At 36.3% G+C, this 23,515-nt stretch overlaps 1 protein-coding gene across 5 annotated transcripts in view; it reads left to right on the forward strand.

Moving 5' to 3' along the window:
* The first annotated feature begins 2,996 nt into the window (after positions 1–2,996).
* LOC137003631 (NACHT, LRR and PYD domains-containing protein 1 homolog) overlaps positions 2,997–23,515 on the forward strand; it is a 32,691-nt gene continuing 12,172 nt past the window's right edge. Inside the window, exons 1-14 of one of the 5 annotated variants that reach the window (XM_067363842.1) lie at positions 2,997–3,410; positions 3,586–3,624; positions 4,805–6,003; positions 7,087–7,210; positions 7,292–8,996; positions 9,576–9,653; positions 9,772–9,846; positions 10,014–10,148; positions 10,240–10,395; positions 12,233–12,319; positions 12,754–12,864; positions 12,945–13,859; positions 16,027–16,085; positions 21,411–23,076. In XM_067363842.1, the coding sequence (XP_067219943.1) occupies positions 7,303–8,996; positions 9,576–9,653; positions 9,772–9,846; positions 10,014–10,148; positions 10,240–10,395; positions 12,233–12,319; positions 12,754–12,864; positions 12,945–13,859; positions 16,027–16,085; positions 21,411–23,076 (4,976 nt within the window). In that variant the 5' untranslated portion in view covers positions 2,997–3,410; positions 3,586–3,624; positions 4,805–6,003; positions 7,087–7,210; positions 7,292–7,302. Of the gene's footprint in view, positions 3,411–3,585; positions 3,625–4,804; positions 6,004–7,086; positions 7,211–7,291; positions 8,997–9,575; positions 9,654–9,768; positions 9,871–10,013; positions 10,149–10,239; positions 10,396–12,232; positions 12,320–12,753; positions 12,865–12,944; positions 13,860–16,026; positions 16,086–21,410; positions 23,077–23,515 lie in introns of those variants that run through there. The other 4 variants (XM_067363843.1, XM_067363841.1, XM_067363840.1 and 1 more) reach the window with 4 other exon arrangements.

The raw sequence follows: 23,515 nt of genomic DNA on the forward strand, positions 1-23,515 counted from the left end.
ATTCTAATTTTCTGAGATACTGAATTTGGGATTTTTTTTATTAGTGAAATAAATCAACTTTTTGATGATATTCTAATGATATGACCAGCACCTGTATATCGGGAGACATGGAGTGTGTCAGACATGATTTTGACCACTTCATTAAGTTTTGTTTTGTAGAAAGTCTTTCTTTAGAGTGAATTTCATTTTGTAAAAAATGTATCTTAATTTTAATCAATGTTTTATCAACCAATTGCCTGGATTATAAGAAGCAAATATAGCGGGCAATTTAATCCTGACATGGAGGCGTGGGTGCGATCACCGGCGTGTGAACTGGAGCGCGTCCTTATAGGCTAAATGAACCGAAACTCAGTGTATAGGCTGCTTGCCACTCAGACATGAGAAAAAAAAATATATATATAGAAAGCTTGAAATATCTACTTTAACGAAAATGAAATAATTAAAAACAAAAAGAAATATGCTACTCTGATTATGTAGCCTAATCCGAATGAAATGTTCATTCTTTCTCTAGGCGCGTCCACTATGAGCAGATGATGAGAGTCAACAATGTCAACTTCATCTTTGCAGCCGACACTGATTCAGAAAACATTACTTTATTAATAAACAATTAAAATGTCTACTTGCTGTTTTGGTCACATTCATAATCATTACTATTTTGCCGGTTTATGGGAAGCTTTGCATGCGCTTGAGTGCTATACGTAATTATTATGGTTTATGCGTCATTCTACGAAACGGGTGCCATTTGGGTCCACAACATTTTATCAGATGCATAAGGCACAAAAAATGTCCCAAAGTCTGTTTCCAAAGTTTAAGATTATTAATTCAAGTGTTCTTTTTAACATGATATATGATAAAATGCTTTTTTTTAAGCATACTATTTTTAATTAGTTTTCATACAGCCAATTTCACATGTCTGTGTTCACCAAAATGACATTTGCATCTAAAATATCACCAAATAAGTCATATATTTTTTTCAAACATATACTATTTTCAGGATTACATGTGTGTCCCTGTTTACACAAGATATACTTATTCACAATAAACCTTATTTTTTTGTAAATATTTTATGATTTGTGCGCATCCCTCAGTTTGACATCAGTTACCACCCCGTCACATTTACCACACCGTCACAGGGTCATTTTGTTAAAAGTTTATGGAAAGAAAATGAAATAGTACATAAATTAATGTTGAATTATGTTCTTGTTGTGTGGACTAATCAGATAAATTTAACTTTATTTGTATTTTTTCAGTGAATTAATTATTTCAGTACAAACAATGAGGCCATTGAAAGGTCAAATTCATATTTCAAGATTAAAAATTAAAAAAAAATAAAATAAAAAAAAAATTAAATTACAGACTTTCTATTGATGGTTTCCAAAAAAGGGACATTTTACTATTAGGAAAACATTAGATTTTAAAAATCTATTTCTTCTTTTACTACTCCAATGGCATACATATTGTCCGTCACGGGGTAGTACAAGAATGGCTTCCTTGCCTAATTAAAAAGGATATTATTAATAAAGATTTTGTGCCTGAGGTGGGAAAATGTGTTTTTTGGAAGATTAACATATCTTTCAATTTGTAGGTATGTTTAAAAAAAGTTTGCTCTTAAAGAAAATTTTGAAAAGTGCTAAGTGGAAATGGCACCCGTTTCGTAGAATGACTCTTATTCTCTCCAGTATTTAAAAAATTAAACTAATATAAATGTAATTAGTAATGTCTTAAATTAACAACTACTATTCGACTAGAAAAAAAAAAAAACTTATTTCACATATTTTCGATCCAGCATGTCACAAAGGGTATTCTGGTTTGAGCTCTTGCTCCGCTCACATGCTCTGACATACACACAGAGCATTGTACATTATTATCAGTTTAAAATTATATTTGTGTATGACTAATCCCAAAACACACCAGAGAAAAAAGTTTGCAGGTCCTATGGCTGAGACAGAGCCTATACTCTGATGAAAATCGCTTCAGTGAGCTCAATTATAGTAACGCAGCTTTTTTTTTGTCAGTAATGTAACGCCGTAGTAAGGGGAGAAAAAGTAATTTGTTTGATTACTCGTAACGCTGTTATTCCCATCACTGGTGACAGTAGCCTGTATATAAAAATACAGTAAAATTTTATGTTATTTGTTAAATTTTTACTTATGAAACACTGTATATTTGGTTTACTTTATCTGACACTTAAAATCTTTTGAAGTGTTAATTCTAATTGGTGCATTTATATTAAGTGTACTTAAGTAGGCCTACCACAGTTTGGGAAATGTACTTATAACTAGAACATTATTAATATATTTGTGATTGTCATTTAAACTTAGAATGTAAATGTCTACTTAGATTTAAATTAATTTTAAAGCACTGAAAGCACTTTAAGAAATACACTAATAAAACTCCTCTGTATATTTTTATGGTATACTTTATTTCAATGCACTAAAAAACTATTTAAGTGTTAGTGCTAATTAGTGCATTTATATTAAGTGTACTTATACCACAGTTGGGAAAATGTAGGCTAGGCCTACTTATAACTAGAACATTAGTAATATATTTGTAATCAAATGAATTTCATTTAAACTTAGGATTACTACATAAAAGTATACTAAGATTGAACTAATTTTTAAAGCATTCAAAGCACACTTTTAACAAATACACTAATAAAACTCCCATGTGTATTTTTGAGGTAGTATACTTTATTTCAGTGCGCTAAAAATCTATTTTTTCCAAGTGCAGTGAAGTACTACTGAAGTACAAATATACTCTAAAATAGTGTATTTATAGTGTATAACTTTGACACTTTTATTTAGCACCAAAATAAAGAATGTAGCCTACTACTAACTATTTAAGTATTTTTTAATGCACTCAAGTATACTTTTTTCACCTGGGTACAGCACATTCGGGTGTCGTTTACATTGAAAACTGCTTTCGTTTTCAAAGGCGGAAATCCTCTCTCTCTCTCTCTCTCTCCCTTTTAAAACTGCAACTTTTTTACGTGAAGTTTGTCCGATTAAACCGATTGAATTTTTGCGTTATTTTACTGTCTAATGTTGAGAACACATTATAATTGTGACGCGAGAGCACATACATGTAATACTGTGAGTTTTGTGTGAGAGCAAAGTAAATCCGCCCGCGAGCGGAGAGATTCGCGCTCGCGCATTACATGTATGTGCTCCATAGACTGTAAAAAAATATGGACGTAGCGCAGTTTAAGTTACTTCCGTATTGGCTTCACGAGAGAAAGGGGGAGGTTGCCGCTTGATGTGCTCTCGTGTCACAATAATGTGTTTTCAACATTAGACAGTAAAATAACGCCATATTTTAACAGTTAAAAGCAAGCGCTTGGCTGGACGGCTTATTTTAATTCGCGGATCAAGGTCTGTTTGTAGGCTACACAGACAAGATGAGCAGCTTTGGTAAGTGAGAGAAGAGAAGCGATCTGATAGCCTACTTGTCAGTAGGCTCAAATAGTTTGAAACAAATCTAAATCTAAAATTAAACAAACAATGTGTATTTATGAAAGATGTTTGTAAGCGCTGTACTACAGGTGTGGGTATAATGTATGATCTGTCATGTGGTTGATTTTAACAGGTCTTTACAGCAGGAAACACAAGCCTCCTGATCCTGAAAGTGAGTTTACCCTGTTGTCATCATTAACAATAGTCACTTCGTAGACTTATGCAAGCCTGTAGTGCAAGAGGGTTTATAAGTTGCCTTGGTTTTATTTTTGAACTTGCCAAAAAGGGTGTTTAGCTATTCACTCTGCTTTGCCTTTTGTTGTCAAATTAAACTAACTTTTTTGTAATATGGGTAATCCATGGGTTATTACTTTCTTGCTTTCATACAAAATAGCATTGGTGGGTGGTGGTCCAGTTAGTGAGGTCAGAAAATACATTCTGTTGACAGAAGTGATGTCTCGCGCTTTGCTTAGTGAGTGCGAGACTGTGGAGGGCAGTTGGACATAGTGGTGTTTTAGAGGTAAGAAATGATATACTGATCAGTATGCAATGTACAAGTAAATAAAGAACTGGTTATTTGATAAAGTATAGTGATTTCTTTACTCAATAAACTATATAAACTACATTTGAAGAGCAGGGAAGAGTATCTAGTCTGGCATTGTCGTCGATTCATAGACAGTACTGTTTTAAATATAATGTGCAAAGCACTTCATCTTTTTATAACATGAGATTGCGGCCAAATGACAGAAAAACTGAGCACCCACATAGCTACAAACAATAAACTTTATAACCTGTATAAGTTGATGAAAACGTAACGCAACGCACTACTGCACGTCAGATGCAGCCATTCTAATGTCAGAAAAAACACGACATTCGCTGGTCAAAACCTTAGTAACTCAATTTGTGCTTGAGTTTGGTAAAATAATAATACAATGCCATGTGCAAGTATATAATCACATACAGTGGTGTAAAAAAGTGATTAATTTAAATATTAAATCAAAAATAACAAGTAAACACAACATGCAGTTTTTAAATGAAGGTTTTTATTATGAAGGTAAAACAAAATCCAAACTCACATGGCCCTGTGTGAAAAAGTGCTTGCCCCCTAAACCTTTTAACTGGTTAGCAGCAACAACGGCAATCAAGCATTTGCGATAACTTGCAATGAGTCTGTTACAGCGCTGTGCAGGAATTTTGGCCTACTTATCTTTGCAGAATTCTTGTAATTCAGCCACATTGGAGGGTTTTCAAGCATGAACCGCCTTTTTAAGGTCATGCCACAGCATCTCAATAGGAATGAGGTCAGGACTTTGACTAGGCCACTCCAAAGTCTTCATTTTGTTTTTCTTCAGCCATTCAGAGGTGGACTTGCTGGTGTGTTTTGGATCATTGTCCTGCTGCAGAACCCAAGATCGCTTCAGCTTGAGCTCAAGAACAGATGGCCGGACATTGTCCTTCAGGATTTTTTGGTTCATGGTTCCATTTATCACAGCAAGTCTTCCAGGTCCTGAAGCAGCAAAACAGCCCCAGACCATCACATTACCACCACCATATTTTACTGTTGGTATGATGTTATTTTTCTGAAATGCTGTGTTACGCCGGACGTAATGGGACACACACCTTCCAAAAGGTTCAGCATTTGTCTCGTCAATCCACAGAGTATTTTCCCAAAAGTCTTGGGGATCATCAAGATGATTTCTGGCAAAACTGAGACGAGCCTTTATGTTCTTTTTGCTCAGCTGCAGTTTTCGTCTTGGAACTTTGCCATGCAGGCCATTTTTGCCCAGTCTCTTTCTTATGGTGGAGTCATGAACACTGACCTTAACTGAGGCAAGTGAGGCCTGCAGTTCTTTGGATGTTGTTGTGGGGTCTTTTGTGACCTCTTGGATGAGTTGTCGCTGTGCTCTTGGGGTAATTTTGGTTGGCAGGCCACTCCTGGGAAGGTTGTTCACTGTTCCATGTTTTCTCCATTTGTGGATAATGGCTCTCACTGTGATTAGCTGGAGTCCCAAAGCTTTAGAAATGCCTTTTTTAACCATTTCCAGACAGATAGATCTCAATTACTTTCTTTCGTACAAATTACTTTTCCAAATGGGTGGAAATTAACAATCAGAAAGTAAAGAGGAAGTGGTATAAAAGAGAAGGGGAAACGGAAGAAAAAAAGAAAAGAAGGAAAAGGATACGAAACGTGCAGGATAGACAGATGCTACCTGAAGTGGGACACATGCTATCTGAAGGCCTGCCACTGTTAGTTGTTGCTGGATTTTCTGTGTGCTGACCAGGTGCAATCCCAAAGTGACAAGGGGAATTGAGCTCTGCACGGTTCGCCTGCCTGGTGCAACATATCTCCAGCTACCTCCAGTTTGACTCGCCTGCCACAAGTATTTGCAGTGAGTGACTCCATCATCTTCTAACCCCACACCAAATCTCCAAACCTGTTCCTTGGCAACCAGGTGCAATCGCAGAGTGACGGCGGAATGTTTCAGCTCTGCATGGTTCGTCTGCCGGGTGCAACGTAACTGAGGTGCAACTTCTGACTCGCCTGCCACAGGTATTTGCCTTGACTTCATCTTTTAACCCCACGCCAAATCTCCAAACCTTTTCCATGGGTGTGAACATCCAGTAGTGTAGCCGCTACGCTGCATGCAATGCAACACACACACACACACACACTACACATGCATACACCAAGCAAGATAATCGCTTGTTTGTTTACTTTCCCCTATCTTTTTTTTCCTCTTCTATATTTTTTTGTTTGTTTGTTTGAAATGTAATAATTTCTATGAAAACTGGTTATAAAAAACAGATAAACGTCACTTATGTATTGTGAATCAAAGTTTCTTTAAGTTGTGAAAAAAAAATATAAATATATACACAAATGCTGTTGATAAGTGAATTGTGTAACTGTTTTGTTATTTTCATGTTTCCTTAAATAACATTCTTTTGACCTGAAAGCCTTCATTCTGTGAATGCCATTTAAGCCCATATTCATTGATTACTGCAGATATTGAATGGCATTCATTTTGTGTATTGGTGGTTTATGAGCTGTTGCCGGGAAACTAAAATTGATTTTTTTTTTTTCTTGACAAGTTTACACTTGTCTGGCGCCCGAACAATTTAATTAAATTGAATACTTTGAATTTAATCTGGGCAGCCACCGTTACACTCATTTGTTACTGAATTTATTTGGATCTCAACATGATGTGTAGCTTTTGAGGATCTTTTGGTCTACTTCATTTTGTCAGGAAGGTCCTATTTAAGTCATTTCTTGATTACAAACAGGTGTGGCAGTAATCAGGCCTGGTTGTGGCTAGAGAAACTGAACTCGGGTGTGATAAACCACAGTTAAGTTATGTTTTAACAAGCACTTTTTCACACAGGGCCATGTGGGTTTGGATTTTGTTTTCCCTTCATAATAAAAAACCTTCATTTAAAAACGGCATGTTGTGTTTACTTGTATTATCTTTGATTCATGTTTAAATTAGTTTGATGATCTGAAACATTAAAGTGTGACAAACGTGCAAAATAATAAAAAAAAAATCAGGAAGGGGGCAAGCACTTTTTCACACCACTGTATAAAGCCACAATATCAACTTTAAAAACAGAATATATTACAGAAATTTTCCCCACACAGATTTCTCTAATTTTCAAGTTGGTCACGTGAATTCCCCACACTGAAGAACGGAAAGATGTTTGTTTTTAAATGACTTATGTGTGAGCTGTGCTTTATACAATACATCACTACACTATTGACAATGGTGAGTGGAACTTAATACTGAGTCTTTTGTGAGCATGTTTTTTTTTAACCATTAAAGTCAATAATTTGTATTTTTCTGTAGATTGCAGTGACATGATTCTTCAATACAAGTCTTCAGTCATTGAAAAATGTGGGTTTGTTCCTGAGTATAAGCTTCCATCTGATGAACATGTGGAACTAGCCGCCCATTACACTGAAACAGTGATTATTCAGAGGAGCAAAGAGCAGAATGAGAAGTACTATCGTGAACATGTGAAGTCTGCTTACACCTCTGGAACAAAAACATCATCTCAATTGTTATCAAATGACAAGAATCACAGCATCAGAATAGACCAGCTGTTCAGTCCCGACAGTGATGGAAAAACACCAAAAACTGTTATTCTCAGTGGTGATTCTGGAAGAGGTAAATCCTTCATGTTACAGAAGATCATGTTGGACTGGGCTTCTGGAGAACTTTACTCTGAAAACTTTGCTGTAGTTTTTCTGTTGAAGTGTGAAGAGTTGAAATGTATTTTTAAGGAGATGAACTTGATTGAGCTCTTGAGCTGGAGTAGCGGTTTAACACCATATCAGATCTCACAGATACTAACACCAGAGAGAGTCCTCTTCCTCATTGATGGATTGGATGAGTATGTATCTCATCCACCCATTCATTTCGTTCCTTCACACACTAATCTATCCAAGAAAATGTCACCTATGGACACTCTTAAGAATGTGTTGAGGGGTGTTTTGCTGTCAGAATCATTTGTGCTTGTAACTACAAGATCTATAGCTGCTGATGCAGTGATGAATCTCCTCAAAGGACCTCAGCGATTCACTGAGATCATGGGCTTCTCTGAGAGAGGGGTGCAGGAGTACTTCCACAAGTTCTTTCAGGACGAGCTACTCTTCAAGAAAACATTTGAGAGTGTGAAGACAAACAAAGGCCTAATGACTACCTGCTCTGTGCCTTTGCTGTGTTGGATGATCTGTTTTTGTCTGAAGAAGCACTTTACAGATGATAATCATGTGATGGAAGAACTAAAGACAACCACCTCCATATATGTACACTTTGTGTCCACTCTACTGGAGCATCATGATCAGAGTCAGTCTGTCCTCACCATGCTGAGGAGTCTGGGTCAGCGGGCAGAGGAAGGGATGAAGAAGCGAGAAGGTATTTTTGTAGAGAAGACTGTGACTGCGACTGGCTTAGATCCTGCTACTAGTCTGTTCTTGTGTAAAGATAGTTTGAAAAGAAAAAACAGACAGGAGCCAGTGTTCAAGTTTATGCATCCAACCTTTCAGGAGTTTTTCACTGGTCTTTATTATGTTTTACTGGATGGAAAAAAGTCCTGGGGAAAAGTCAGTGGACTGTTGAACAAGCTGAAATATAAGAAAAGAAGATCAGAACCCATCCCTTCAGTCATGATCTTTCTCTGTGGTCTTCTAAATGAGAAGGTGAGCAGCTCACTCTTTGAAAAGATCAAGTGGACTGTTCCTCACAAAATCAAACTGAAGAAAGACCTACAGGATAGTATCATTACAATGAAAAAACAGCACGGATGTGAACTGTTTGCTCTTCACTGTCTGTATGAGCTCCATGATCAGGTGTTCATGAGAAGAGCTTTGGCAGATTGGGTATCCATGGATCTGTCCAACATTTCCCTGAGGAGCACAGACTGTTGGGTGCTGCTGTACAGTCTTCAGTGCTGTCCACACATCAGAGAACTGAACCTCATGTACTGTGATTTAACAGCTGATAAACTCAAGATTCTTCAGCCAGCACTCTGTATGTGTGAGACTCTGAGGTCAGTGTGATGCATGGAGAAACACTTGGAGATTGAATCTTAATTCTTCATTGACACTCCTTAAAATACTTTTGCTAAATATTTTTACTTATACTTGTGAGTGTTTCTGTTGTATATAGGCCAGTGATGTGACAAATATACACATGATGATGATATTAATTATAGTTATATTAATAATAGTAATAATAATAATAAGAAGAAAAATAATAATGTTATTTGAAAAATGTTCACCAAAAGTTCACAAAGTCAGGTGCTGAAACCAACATGAAAGTCATGAATGTAGTAACATGCAGACAGGAACTCCTACTAACCATCATGTTTGTGTGTCAACATTAGTATGTCTTACAATATTAGAAGGATATTTAAACCCTGATGAAATAGCATGGTTAGTTTGGATTGCAATTGTTTAAAAAAATCATATTTATTAATTAAATATTTTGTGATATGTGATGCGTCTTACTTTAAAAATAATAAAAATATGGAAAGATAACATTTTTGTGCATATGCATTTTAAACTATATGTTGCCTCTCTTTATCCTGGACACTCATATCTGTTATTCACCCATATATCATGTTTAGGTTGTCAATGGAGCACCTGTCAGAAGTTGGAGATTTGATCCAGATTCTTGGTGAATCAAAAATCTTGAGAGAGCTTAAGTAATTTTAAAAGACAACATCCTTCTTCAAATACAGCAATATGAAATATCAAACCAGCCATTTGAACATAAAAAGGTATTAGTTGTTTAAACAGTTATCTGTTCTTCTGACATGGTAGAGTTCACGAGGATGAGAACAGCGCTGAGAGTTCCAGATGGTCACTTGAGATGACAGTTGCCCGTGGAAATGTCTTGTAAGAAACTATTGCACAAACAATGTAATCTTTCTTCTGAAGAATAATTTATAAAATAATAACATAAACTTGAAAAGAATAATTATGTTTCAAAAACACAGCAGATATCTTTTATAGTGAGTGTACCTTGCTGTTATCAAATGTTCCTGTGTCTCTGTCTGTTTCAGGTTGTCTTTGAGCTCCTCAGAGAAGAATCCATCAATTGTAAACATCAGTCTTACATGTTCACACTCAGAGATATCCAGCACTGACTGGACACTCTTCTTACAGAGAATCAATAAGACAGGAACATTAGCAGAAGAGTAAGAAAAATATTCTTTCTGCCATGATTATTTAATTCATCAGTAGCTTTACTGTTACTCATACATGTTGTGGTCAAATATATTTTTGCAGCTCTTCAGCTCTTGAGGATCATGTCAGTTTGCTGTTGTCTTCATTTCACTCTGTGGCTTTGAAGAAGTTGGATCTGAAGGTGTTCAGTCTGAATGAGAGCTGGGCTTCTGGGATAATTTCCCTCGTTCAGACCTATACCAGTCTACAGCAGCTCAGGTAAGAGCATTTGCTTTAGTTCATGAAAGCATTCTGTCATATCCAAGTCATGGATGCCAGGTACATTGGATGCTTAAATCAAACTTTAAAACATCTACATTTCATTTCATTTGATAGAGATGCACAGAAGATAAGATTTGGAAAAAGATTTGTTTTTTATTCATTTTTTAGATGTTTTGATATCCAATATCAACAATACTATCTCCACCACTGTATTTCGAAAACCAACAGATAAGAATACTTTACTTTCCGCCAATAGTCATAATCCGTTATCGTTGAAAAAAGGTTTACCTTTAAGCCAACTTTATAGATTATGACGCATTTGCGCTTCACAGGAAGAATTTGATGTACAATCTACAATCGCTTTAGTTCAAGGTTTAAATCCACGTTTGACAAAGTTAAAAATTCTAAAAGAAGTCAAATAACAACCAAAGAAAACAAAAAAGCGGTTTTCAGTAAATTATATTCTTACTTATACTAAACAAAGTTACCAGATAAAATCCATTGTTAAAAAAATATTGATTCATTTTGGCTTCAGGTCTGTCATTACAAGATGTTTTTAAACATCCTCCAATGTTCACTTACAAGAGATCTCAAAACTTGTCAAACATGTTAGTTAGATCAGATGTCGTATATGATGACAAAAAAGAATACATCCAAGGGTGTTTTCCATGCCGTAATTGTACATTTTGTTCTTCAATACTGAAATGCAAAAGCTTTATGTGCTCTTCCACACAAAGAGTTTTCCATATAAAATCATGTATAACATGTTGAAGTAAGAATGTGATTTACCTACTCCAGTGTCCATTTCCATTTGGGTATGTCAGAAAAACATCAAGATCTTTGAGGATTCGAGTCAGTGAACATAAATTAGCTGTTCGCAGACACGATGTAACCTCTCTGATTGCCAGATGTGTCATTGAATTTAATCACCGTATTGAACAACTCACTTGTATAGGTATTGAGATAGAAAAGAATTCCCGTCGTGGTGGCGACATTGATAATAAATTCTTGAGAAGAGAAGCTTTTTGGATGTTTAATTTAAAACCATGTCTCCTGTAGGTTTAAATGAAGATTATGATCTTTCTTTTTTTTTTTTCTTTTCCCATTGGGTACAATGTTTATGAACGGCTATGTTGCCTGATGTGTTAGTTTTCCCAATGTTTTATTTATTTATTTCTTGATGGAGCTATTCTGGTGTCTCATTTTTTGAAGGAGCTATTCTGGTGTCTTGGGAATCATTGTTGTGTTTTTTGTCAGATGTGTGATTTACTCTTGGTATTGTCTTTAATTGTGAGCTGTTGTGGACTTAAACTGAAACCTGTTGACTGATTGTCTGATTGCTTTAATCATGATTGTGAGCACCTGTGGATTTGTAGTGCATTTTCCATATTACTATTGAGAGTGAATGAAATTGTTACACTGACTAAGGCGAAGAGCCGACATTTGTCATCTTCTCTCCTGTGCATTTCAATTAAAGTTTTTTTGAGTGCAGACCTCTTTGGTATTCTTAATTTGAAATATAGGTCCTGGCACTTAATTGCATTTGATAGGACATATCAATCTGCATCACCTACACATAAATCTGCAAAAAAAAAACATGAGCACACGTAGAGTTAGTGTAACAGAAAGGACCAATAATTGGGGTGAAACAAATACATGCTTTCGGGCTGTTCCTCACACAAAGGGGAAGCTTGAATCTGCAGTCAACCAAGGGTGAACTAACTCTTTAAAATAATAAGCTGCAGTTCTACATCTGCAGGCTGACTGAACTATACAAAACACTTTTGAAAGTATGTTATTGTGAAGACTTTTTTGTGTATCAACAATATTGCAGTGTCTGTGCTGGGTTGCTGCTGGAGGAGGGGCTCGTGTCACTAAAGAAATCACTGATGGATCCACACTGCACTGTGATCATTGAAGGGTTTGTACTGTGTGCTCAATAGCTGTGCATTTGACATACTTATCTAAAGATAAAAAGACACTCTTCAAACTGTTTATTTTAACTAAATTAAAACCATAAAACAAATTTATACAATGTGCTAATAAATTGAGCATAAATCTACAAAAATGTCATTAGGCCCAGTGAAAATAGAATTTCTGATCTGTTCAACTGTTCCAGTTCATATTTATCTAGTAAAGTGAGTCTTTATTTTTATTTTCAAAACCACCTCTATACATTCATAATATTAAATATCTGGTATGTGGAACCTGACGTTTAAAGGGATAGTTTTCTTTTATTTCATTATGTCTTCTGAGTGACAGTATGGACAACCTACAAATGCTTCAAGTGGAGAGGGGATATATTTAGCATATTTGTTGTCTTTATTTATTTTGGTTTCCTCCATGTTGATCAAGGTGGAGGTGCAGTAAACTCACTGACCAGTGCACAGAACAGGACTTGAGTCAGAGCTGCAATGAGAAAGTGAAGATTCACTTCAAACCAAAAGTTTTGGAAGAACTGAAAGAGTGAGATCATCTTATCATTTAGTATGTTTCTCTTTTAGACATTTGTGATCTCATTTATCATTAACATCTCTGTTTTCTAGGCTGAACGTCTTTGAACCGTCTGCACTTAATCTTCACCCCCTCCCAGTGTGTCAGTCTTGTGTTCACATTGTTGATAGTGATCAGTGGGTTCAGGTGGAGCCGTCAGTCTGTACAGATGGAGGAGGGTCAAAGTTCAGGATCAGCACTAAGGCGGGTCGATTCGAGTGCAGCAGGACCAGAATGCGATGGGTCTGTTCTGGTGACGTCACTCTCCAGTACTGTGCAGTGGATGGACGTTTCCTCAGTGCAGAGCTGAAGAGGCTTCAGTGTGAGCGAATTGGTCCAGTGATTGATGTGACCGTGATCTCAGGGAAACTGGAGGAGGCTCATCTGCCTCATTATGCCTGTTTAGCAGAGTCTCACCCCACTCTCAAAGATGCTGTGAAGATCCTCAGTGTTGAAAATGAGGGAATAACTTTGGAATCAGTGGAGCTAACTCGTTTTCATGCCAGAATACTCCAACCATCCTTTTGGCCTTCCACAGTGATTAAAGAAAAAGACATTCCTGTTGTACAGCATTTAGACCTTCTTATCTTCATAACAAATGAAGATCCTGTCATTCTCCATGTGTACTTTTTTCCACTGTTTGATACTTTTTCAAAGGAAAAAATTAAGCAGGAAGAAACTGCAAATAATCCTCATGTCCTTGAGATTGAACATTCCAGGTCTAACATGAAAATTCAAATGGAAACACCACACATTCTAAAAGTGTCCGGTGCCAGTGTACTTCCTGAAGAAGGGATTTCATTTTTAAGTAATATTCACCCAAAACTCTTCAAGATCAAGCAAAATGTAGATGGGGATATACAGATGATTCTCATCAGACAGCGGAATGAAAGGGTTACATGGAAAACAATAATTTGGAAAGACAAAATTAATCAGAAAAAAGAAGAAATGAGAGGTTTAATGGACAGGTAGGTGAATGCTGATATTTTTGATATACACTAGCTTTTATTCAAAGGGTTAAAAATGTGAAGAGTACTTTAGATATTATAATTAATAAAAATTCATGAAGAACTTTATTCCTGAAATCACTAAGCCAGGACACACTGTTTTATCATGTAATTCATAAAAAGATGCCAACAGATACTGTTTAATGCTAGAATATACTGTAAATCGATATATGAATTGAACTGATATTACAGTTTTTTTCAATTGCTAGGACACATTTCTCAATACTTAGGTCACTTTTTCAAAACTCTTCACACAGTTCTCCTTCTTGGCACAGCAGTTAATTTCACATTCAAAATGCACTTAAATCTACCAAAACACTTCATGTCTCAAATCAACTCATTCTTCCAGAACACTAGCAAAGGTTTTCACCCAGCAAACACACTTTGTCAGTCATAAAACACTGACCTAAAAACACTAACATCAGGTAGCATTATACGTTTTCTTTTGTAAAATTTCTTAACAAAACCATAATAACAATCTCTATTGTTTATAATTCACTGCAGTTTGTTTCATGAACCATGTTTACATAACAGTACAAAATTATTCTGAAGTTTTCCCCTTTGAATGGATGATAATGAAATTGATAGACTAATGCTAGTGTAGGTGTTTAGTTTCATCTAATTGCTTTGATAGTATTTGATTCTTTAGATTTAGAATATATTTCATTAAAATATTACTGTAGAAATGTAGCATATTTCTGTCTTATTCAGTTTTATATTATGTTATTGTTTTGAACTTAAGTTTAACAGTTTTGACAACAGTATGTAAGCATGTGCAAATTGTCCTGCAGGTAAACAGAGTTTTGGCATTTGTTGTGTCCAAGTGAGAAACTAATGTAATTTGAAAGATGTAGTCAGTGAATGCATTTTGTGCCAAAGCAATGATAAATGATCAGCAGTTTCTGTTGTGCTCGCTGTGTTAAGAGTTTTGAATAAGTGACCCAAGTATTAAGAAATGCGTCCTAGCGATTGTAAAAAACTGTAATTGAAAAATATAGGCAGTATTTTTGAAAACTAATTTAAAGTCCCCCTGTGGTGAGAATCAAGTTTGTAATGTCTATCTGGTGTTTTTAACATGCTTTAAGACAAACCATGTGCAAATTCATAAGTCAACACCATTGTTGAGTATTTTCTCTTTAAAACTGCAGTAAACCAAAGTCTCAAACCCGCAAATCGGTGGCGTTTCTGACGTCACAAACTACCTTGTAACCAAACACTTTTTTTGTGTAACATTTGCAACACATGAGCTGTTTGATTACATAGTCATAGCTAACATAGCAAAATGTAAATCATATTAATCATATTACCGTTATGTGTCTGACGTTTTAAAAAGTGATACCATTGTTCAGCAATTACCTCAGTAAGTTGACTGAGTGGATCTGGTCTTAGCTTGTGCGAGTGAGTGGAGGGGGGGCTATTTAACATATTCATATATCCATGTATATTAAATGAGGCAAGGGTGTAGAGTTATTTTAAGACATTAAGATTTTTTGTTCACAGGAAAAAAACAATTTAATTTAACGTAATTTAAATATGTAATTTTGGTGATCAAAGATGAGTTTTAAGGGATAAAAATGTTGACTGCAGGGGGACTTTAAGATAAAGAAAACACTCCAACAGTACCCACATAACCCTCAATGTCTTATAAAACTGCTGCAAAATATGTGTTGTCTGATAAAATCATTGAATAAGGAGAATATATAAAACATTCTGTCCAGGTTTTATTTATATATTCTCATGTCATAAATTAATTTTGTATCGTCCAGTTTGACATGACTTGGGTACATTTATGGTTTAGGCTAAGGGTTATCAAACCTGTCCTGGAGGACCCCCAGACATTTTGTATGTCTCCCTCATCTAACACACCTGATTCAACTCATCAGCTCATTAGTAGAGACAGCAAGACCTGACGTGGGTGGGTCAAATAAGGGAGACATACAAAATGTGCAGGGCTGGGGGTACTCCAGGACAAGTTTGAAAACCTCTGGTTTAGGTACTTTGTTAACTGAATTTTGACATTACAAAAAAATAATACAGTGCTATTTCTGTGTTTTTTAACACATGCACCAAATTGTGGTAAGGCTGCAAATATATTAAACTTTGTCAACCAAATTTGTGGGCTTGGCAGGTTGTCCACAGAAAGAAGCAAGTACAACCATGAAGGAAAGAAGCACAAGCCATGCAAAGGTACGGATGATACATATATAATTAATGCTAAAAAAATTATTTGGGTATTTGTTTACCTTAATCAGAATTAGTTAACATTATTTCTTTAACATTTTGTGAAATTAATTTTGTCGTGTAAAAACATGTAAACGAAGTGGTCATCCTTTATGTTTTATGGTTGCGTGAAGACAACAATTACTCAAATTTACTAGAATGATCATGTGTCACTAAAGGATGTCAGGAAAGAAACACATACTCCTTGATCCCCAATCACCAGTACTAAAGGGGGATGGAGGGGTAGGTTGGGAATCTAAGGGTCAGAAAAGGCCCCCCTTTAACAGGGGTCTATAAACTCTAGTGACACATTGGCAGCCAGACATAACAGCAATTTTATCCTATTGTTATGCTATTGTAGGGTTAGTTTACCCCAAAATGAAAATTTTTCCATAATTTACTTACACACAAGCCCTCCTAGGCGTATATGACTTTCTTCTTTCAGCCAAACACCACCATTATATAAAAAAAATATTCTGGATCTTCCAAGCTTTATAATAGGAGTGAATGGTACCCTAGATTTTGAAGCCGAAAAAGCTCATCCATTCATCATAAGACTAATCTAAATGACTCCGGGGGTTAATAAAGGACTTCTGAAGTGAAGCCATGCATTTTTGTAAGAAAAATATCCATATTTATAACTATATAAATTACAATCACTGGCATCCGGTAAAGGCTGCTCTTCTGCCATTCCGGAATAGGATGTAGGAGTAGCGTAAGCTTAGGTGAGAGTAGACGCCTCTTGCGGTTCAAACAAATAGGGCTGGGCAACAAACTCAAGCTCCTCTTCTCTAATTTTTAAAGAAAAAGGTCAGATTGTTTTAGACTTCTACTTCATGACTGGTGTTTTATTTTGCTCCATCCTCTGCACTTCTGCGTTCGTCAATACATCATGTGTTGGGTCAGAGGTCACTCTTCCACCGGAACTAGACTCATGTACAGCCGTTACCGGAAGCCAGTAAATATAGTTTACAAAGTTGCAAATATGGAAAACTTACAGCAAGATGGCAAGCAAGGTGCACATGTTTTGCTGAGCTCTGTCAGAACTATTTCAACTTGTACATTTTTTGCTACCTTCTCATAAACTGGTCTCAGAAATTCAAGTGACCAATTAAACACATTACTGTTGTGCTCAGGTTTTTTTTTTTTTTTTTTTTTTTTTTTAAATACACTCAAGATCAGCTCATTCAATGAGTCAACTGGCACATTTAGCAAACAAATTCTAAAGTTTGGAAACGGATCACAATTACGGTTGAAGGAACACCAAGGAACGAGGATGGGATGCTTTTCACATTACTCCAACCAAAAGTTTTCAAAAAAGGGTAAAGCCAAACGACAGTGAAAACTAATTCAGCTTTGCTGCAGGCGATTAACTCCTTAACAGAGAGGTTTGATTCTCAAGATAGGAAGCTGAAGAACATTGCAGACAAAATTAATCAAAACAGCATCATGATTGCGACCATCAACAAATCAGTGGAGTTTAATGCTGCAGAGATTAAGGAATACAAGCAAAAAATATCATCTTTGAAAAGCAGGCAGCAGTTCTCATGAAGTCTAATGAGGAGTTAAAGGTGGTAAAGAGTATGTTTTGTTTTATACATTTTTGCAATATTACTTGAAACTGTCTTTACTAAGTGATAAAAGACTATTTATTAGGTGCACTGAGAGGAATATTATTAATATACATCATCTGTGCACGAGGTAGGGCCTTAAAAACATCAGCCAATCATTTACGCAATCATCACGTAAACGATTGGCCCTCTGGCTTGTCAATCACTGTCATTGTGAGAGACATGCGCGGATTGGCCCTCTGGCTTGTCAATCACTGCCATGACGTTCCTTGTGAGAGACGCGCGGCTGCGCGGTCTAGTAACTTTCCACACTCTATAGGCGCCGCATGCAATGTTTTTGTCAGGAGACAGGAGTAACAACTGCAGATTATGAGTTATCTGCGGTGAGTCCGACATAATGAATCCACTAAGTGTGTGCGCGGCTTAACGATTGTAAGGCCGATTATGAATGTAAATTGATACTTAGGACTGATCGCGCTCAAACGCGTCCAGTCAGAGCCAGTTGCGTTCAGTCTGCGATTACAGTCGGTGTTCAAATTCCATGTGAAAGTATATAAATCTGCTTCAGGAGCAGGAAACTATCGCTGTATGTTGAGCACAGTCAGAATGTTTTAGCTAGTCCTAAAATGTGTGCCCGACTTAATAACACAGCGAATGCCGGTGGTAAACAAACACTCGTGCATGAGTTTTGGGAGGCGTTCACTTGAAATGTGAAGTGAGCTGTGAAGAAGGGGGTAGTCTTCCGCATGCGCTCATTTCAAAAACTCAGTCGGCGAAAACATCCTCTGTACCACCTTTAAGATTGAAATTTTCAGAGCTTGAGCATTATAAGCAGAGATGGAATCTTTGTATTAAAGGGATGAAAGAACATGCTGATGAGGATGCATGGATAGAGGTGGATGAACTTCTGGGTACCATAGCCCACATCTGGCACAGAAACTGGAAGATGTCTTTGATTCTGTTCTCTGGGTTGGGAAAAAGGAGAGTGAAAGACACTGTCTAATGATTGTTCAGTTTGCCATGCAGAGATACAGAGATGAATTCTGGAAGGTTACAAAGAATTTGCAGCTGTGCATTCACTGTGGAATCAGGTTCACAGAGGATCTGTCAGCTGAGGACCAGAGTGCTTGTGCAGCTCTTTGGCCACTCATCCAGGAAGCCAGAAGCACTACCAAGAAGATGTATTATAGCGACCCTTTGGGATACATCGATGGCCGTTTAATCTCAACTGACGATAAAAGAATGGGCTGATTACTGCCATGAATCAAAGAAGAGGCTGTAGTGAGAACTCAGTATGAAACTAATCTGACAGAGCATCAGTTCATATTTTTTTTGTTTGTTTTCTGTGTTAAATCCTAATATCTGTCATTATTCTATCCCCAGTAGGGATTGTTTATAGTGTTTTAGCTGTATTTCTTTTTCTTTCACTAAATTTTAGAGGTCTAAGAGACAGTACAAACAGACAAGCTACATTGTTTTGTAAAGAGAGAAAAGCTCAATGTGTTCTTTTGTAGAAAACTCATTCAGGTGGCAGTGATTGTACTTTTTGGTCTAAACATTGGGGTGAACCAATTATATTTGCTCATGGCATAACACTCAGAAGGTGTTGCACAATTTTCCTGGGAAACTTGTTAAGTCAAGATCTAGCTTGGATAGACATTGGTTATTTTGCATTCAAGAAATCTTTGAAATTTCCCTGATATTAGAGGAAACAAAATATGGTGACTTTAATATGGTGTATGATGAGTGGTTAGATAGGTCACCAAGTGAATATAATGTCCATTATTATAACAAAAGTGTGATATGATGGTTTATTAGATCCCTGGCATGAGTCAACCCCCTATTTAACACAGTTATCTCGGTTTAAACCTGATGTCTCTAGCAAGTCCCGAATTGACTTTTGGTTAATTTCTCATAATTTTTTGCTTTATCAAACTATATCTAGTATCAACAGCTCCCCTTACAGACCAGTTCAGTTGTGTTTATGATAAATCATAAAAATAAATCAACAAGTGTTATCAGAAGTTTAAGTCTAACCTTCTCGGAAATTAAGATTGGTTAAAGATATTGTTTCAAAAATTGTTAATGATGATAGATTGGTTTCCTGGACAAGTAAATGGGAATTCTTTAAATACAAACTTCACCAATTATACATTATTTTTTATTAGTAAACAGCTAGATAGATCTTATATTTTAGAAGAGACCTCTGTTATTAAAGAAATAAATTAATATTCTATCAAATTATGTTAAACAGAGGATGACAGATCAAGATCAAGAGGATGGAAAAGGGAATTCTGTTAACTTTAATCTTTGGGTTGTTCTAATACACAATTAATAGCTGAAGAAATAACCTATGGAAGCTTATGTGTAGCAATATTCAATTTGAAATTTAATATACAAAATGGCAATGTAAAATGGCAATGCATTTCTGTATTTAAATTTACATTTTCTATACCATATGCAATGTTTGAGCAAAATGATAATTCAAATTCAATAATATAATTTACATTTGCCATTTCCTACACTACTTTTAACATAAAATTTAAACATTTTAATGCTTTATAAGTTGCAATATTAAAATGAAAACGTACTACAGAAATGATTATATACGTTTAACACATTCAAGCAAAATTATAGCAAAATGATCCTTTAAATATTATTTTTCTTAATTGCATTTGCACTCACAGTGCAATTGCATTTTCATTAAATGTCCCGCAATGAACGTAGCAAAATTCAATGTGGATTTGAAAATGCATTTCGAGCCGATCATGGCGGCAGCAGAGCTATGAAGAGCTAGGCATAAACTGGCAGATGAAGCGGTTCAGTTCCCTATATTCACAAATTCAAGAAGTGCAGGACAAAGTTCATAATACCCATACACAGATTCCATCAGTATAAATCCAAACATAGCAAATTAACACAAATATACAAAGTATTTACAAATTCATAACTACTCAAGTCCCTTACTTTTACGAATGACCATTTAATGTGTAGGAAGTTTTTTTTAGCTTGGATCATCAAAGTCTTTAAGGAATGCCTGTAGAGCATTTTCCATAACTTGAATTGTATCCAGTTCTAAAAGAAAGAAATAAAACTCACCTCTAAATACAAATATAATTAGCACAAAAACAAAGGTTTGAGGAGCACAACAATGAGTTTTGATTGGTGTTGACCAGATCTCAATCCAATTGAGCATCTGTGGGATTTGCTGGAAAAAAAAAAAAGAGTCTGATCCATGAAGGCCCCACCTCACAACTTATCTGCTGCTAACATCTTGGTGCAGATACCACAGCACACCTTCAGGGGTCTAGAGTTGTCCATGCCTCGACAGTTCAGGACTGTTTTGGCAGCAAAAAGGGGACCAACACAATATTAGGATGGTGGTCATAATGTTATGCCTGATTGGTGTATATACTGTATAATACATATCTATTTTTATGTAATGGCAAAGCTCCATTTTCAGTGGCCATTACGCTAGTCTTCAGTGTTACATGATCCTTCAGAAATCAACACTTGGCACTGAAGAAAACTTTCTTATTGTTATTAGTTGAAAATGGTTGTGCTGTTTAATGAAGTATGGAAAGTGTGAAAGGGTTGATGAATAGAAAGTTCAAGGAACAGTATTTATTTGAAACCGAAATCTTTTGGAACACTATTGGAACTTACTGTTCTGTGGTTGTGGTTTTTTTAAACCATTAAAATCAACTTTTTATTTTTTTAGATTGGGGTGGCATGATTCTTCAGTACAAGGCTTCAGTCATTGACAGATTTAAGTTTGTGACAGAGTATCACCATCCATCTGATGAACGTGTGGAACTGGCCGCCCGTTACACTGAACCAGTGATCATTCAGAGGAGCAAAGAGCAAACTGAGAAATACTATCGTGAACTTGTGATGTTTTCTTTCGCTTCATCTAAGGTGTTATCGAATGACAAGAATCACAGCATCAGAATAGACCAGCTGTTCAGTCCCGACAGTGATGGAAACACACCAAAAACTGTGATTCTCAGTGGTGATTCTGGAAGAGGTAAATCCTTCACGTTACAGAAGATCATGTTGGACTGGGCTTCTGGAGAACTTTACTCTGAAAACTTTGATGTAGTCTTTCTGTTGAAGTGTGAAGAGCTGAAGTGTATTACTGATGTAAAGAGCTTGATTGATCTCTTGAGCTGGAGTAGCAGTTTTACATCGTATCAGATCTCGCAGATACTACAGTTAACACCAGAGAGAGTCCTCTTCCTCATTGATGGAATGGATGTTTTATCAACCTCTTATCCATCCATCACTCCCATGGAGCTGGGCTTCTTGATGCCTGAATCATTCATGCTTGTTACCACAAGATCTATAGCTGCTGATGCATTGATGAATCTCCTCACAGGACCTCAGCGTTTCACTGAGATCATGGGCTTCTCTGAGAGAGGGGTGCAGGAGTACTTCCACAAGTTCTTTCAGGACGAGCTGCTCTTCAAGAAAACATTTGAGAGTGTGAAGAAAAACAAAGGCCTAATGACTACCTGCTCTGTGCCTTTGCTGTGTTGGATGATCTGTTTTTGTCTGAAGAAACACTTTACAGATGATGATCATGTGATGGTAGAACTAAAGACAACCACCTCCATATATGTACACTTTGTGTCCACTCTACTGGAGCATCATGATCAGAGTCAGTCTGTCCTCACCATGCTGAGGAGTCTGAGTCAGCTGGCCGAGGAAGGGATGAAGAAGCGAGAAGGTATTTTTGTAGAGAAGACTGTGACTGCGACTGGCTTAGATCCTGCTACTAGTCTGTTCTTGTGTAAAGATAGTTTGAAAAGAAAAAACAGACAGGAGCCAGTGTTCAAGTTTATGCATCCAACCTTTCAAGAGTTTTTCACTGGTCTTTATTATGTTTTACTGGATGGAAAAAAGTCCTGGGGAAAAGTCAGTGGACTGTTGAACAAGCTGAAATATAAGGGTATAATCAACATACCATCTCCAGAAAGAAGATCAGAACCCATCCCATCGGTCATGATCTTTCTCTGTGGTCTTCTAAATGAGAAGGTGAGCAGCTCACTCTTTGAAAAGATCAAGTGGACTGTTCCTCACAAAATCAAACTGAAGAAAGACCTACAGGATAGTATCATTACAATGAAAAAACAGCACGGATGTGAACTGTTTGCTCTTCACTGTCTGTATGAGCTCCATGATCAGGTGTTCACAAGAAGAGCTTTGGCAGATTGGGTATCCATGGATCTGTCCAACATTTCCCTGAGGAGCACAGACTGTTGGGTGCTGCTGTACTGTCTTCAGTGCTGTCCACACATCAGAGAACTGAACCTCATGTACTGTGATTTAACAGCTGATAAACTCAAGATTCTTCAGCCAGCACTCTGTATGTGTGAGACTCTGAGGTCAGTGTGATGCAGAAACTCTTGTTGATTGAAATGTAATTATTTATTGAAACTTCCTAAAATACAAATTCAGAATATTTTTACCTAAATTATTTTTATGACAGTGACAAGACATAATAATAATAAAAATAATAATAATAATAATAAACAGGAAATTATATAACAGAGAGGACCTCTAAAGACCCACAAAACTGTGGGTTTCTTAAAATATGAGACATATATTTTGCCTTTGATGACATAGGTTTACTTTAGATGGTAGTTGTTTTAAAATTTCATATTTATGAATTGAAAATATTAAATTTAATATGAATATGACAATTGTAATATTTTCAAAGAAAGCACTGACATGTAAAAATATTTATACATTACAACATACATTAGTAATAATAATAAAAAAAAACATATACAGTATCGAAATGCACACTCAATTGTACTCAAG

The sequence above is a fragment of the Chanodichthys erythropterus genome, chromosome 16 (assembly GCF_024489055.1).
Source record: "Chanodichthys erythropterus isolate Z2021 chromosome 16, ASM2448905v1, whole genome shotgun sequence".
NCBI lineage: Eukaryota > Metazoa > Chordata > Actinopteri > Cypriniformes > Xenocyprididae > Chanodichthys > Chanodichthys erythropterus.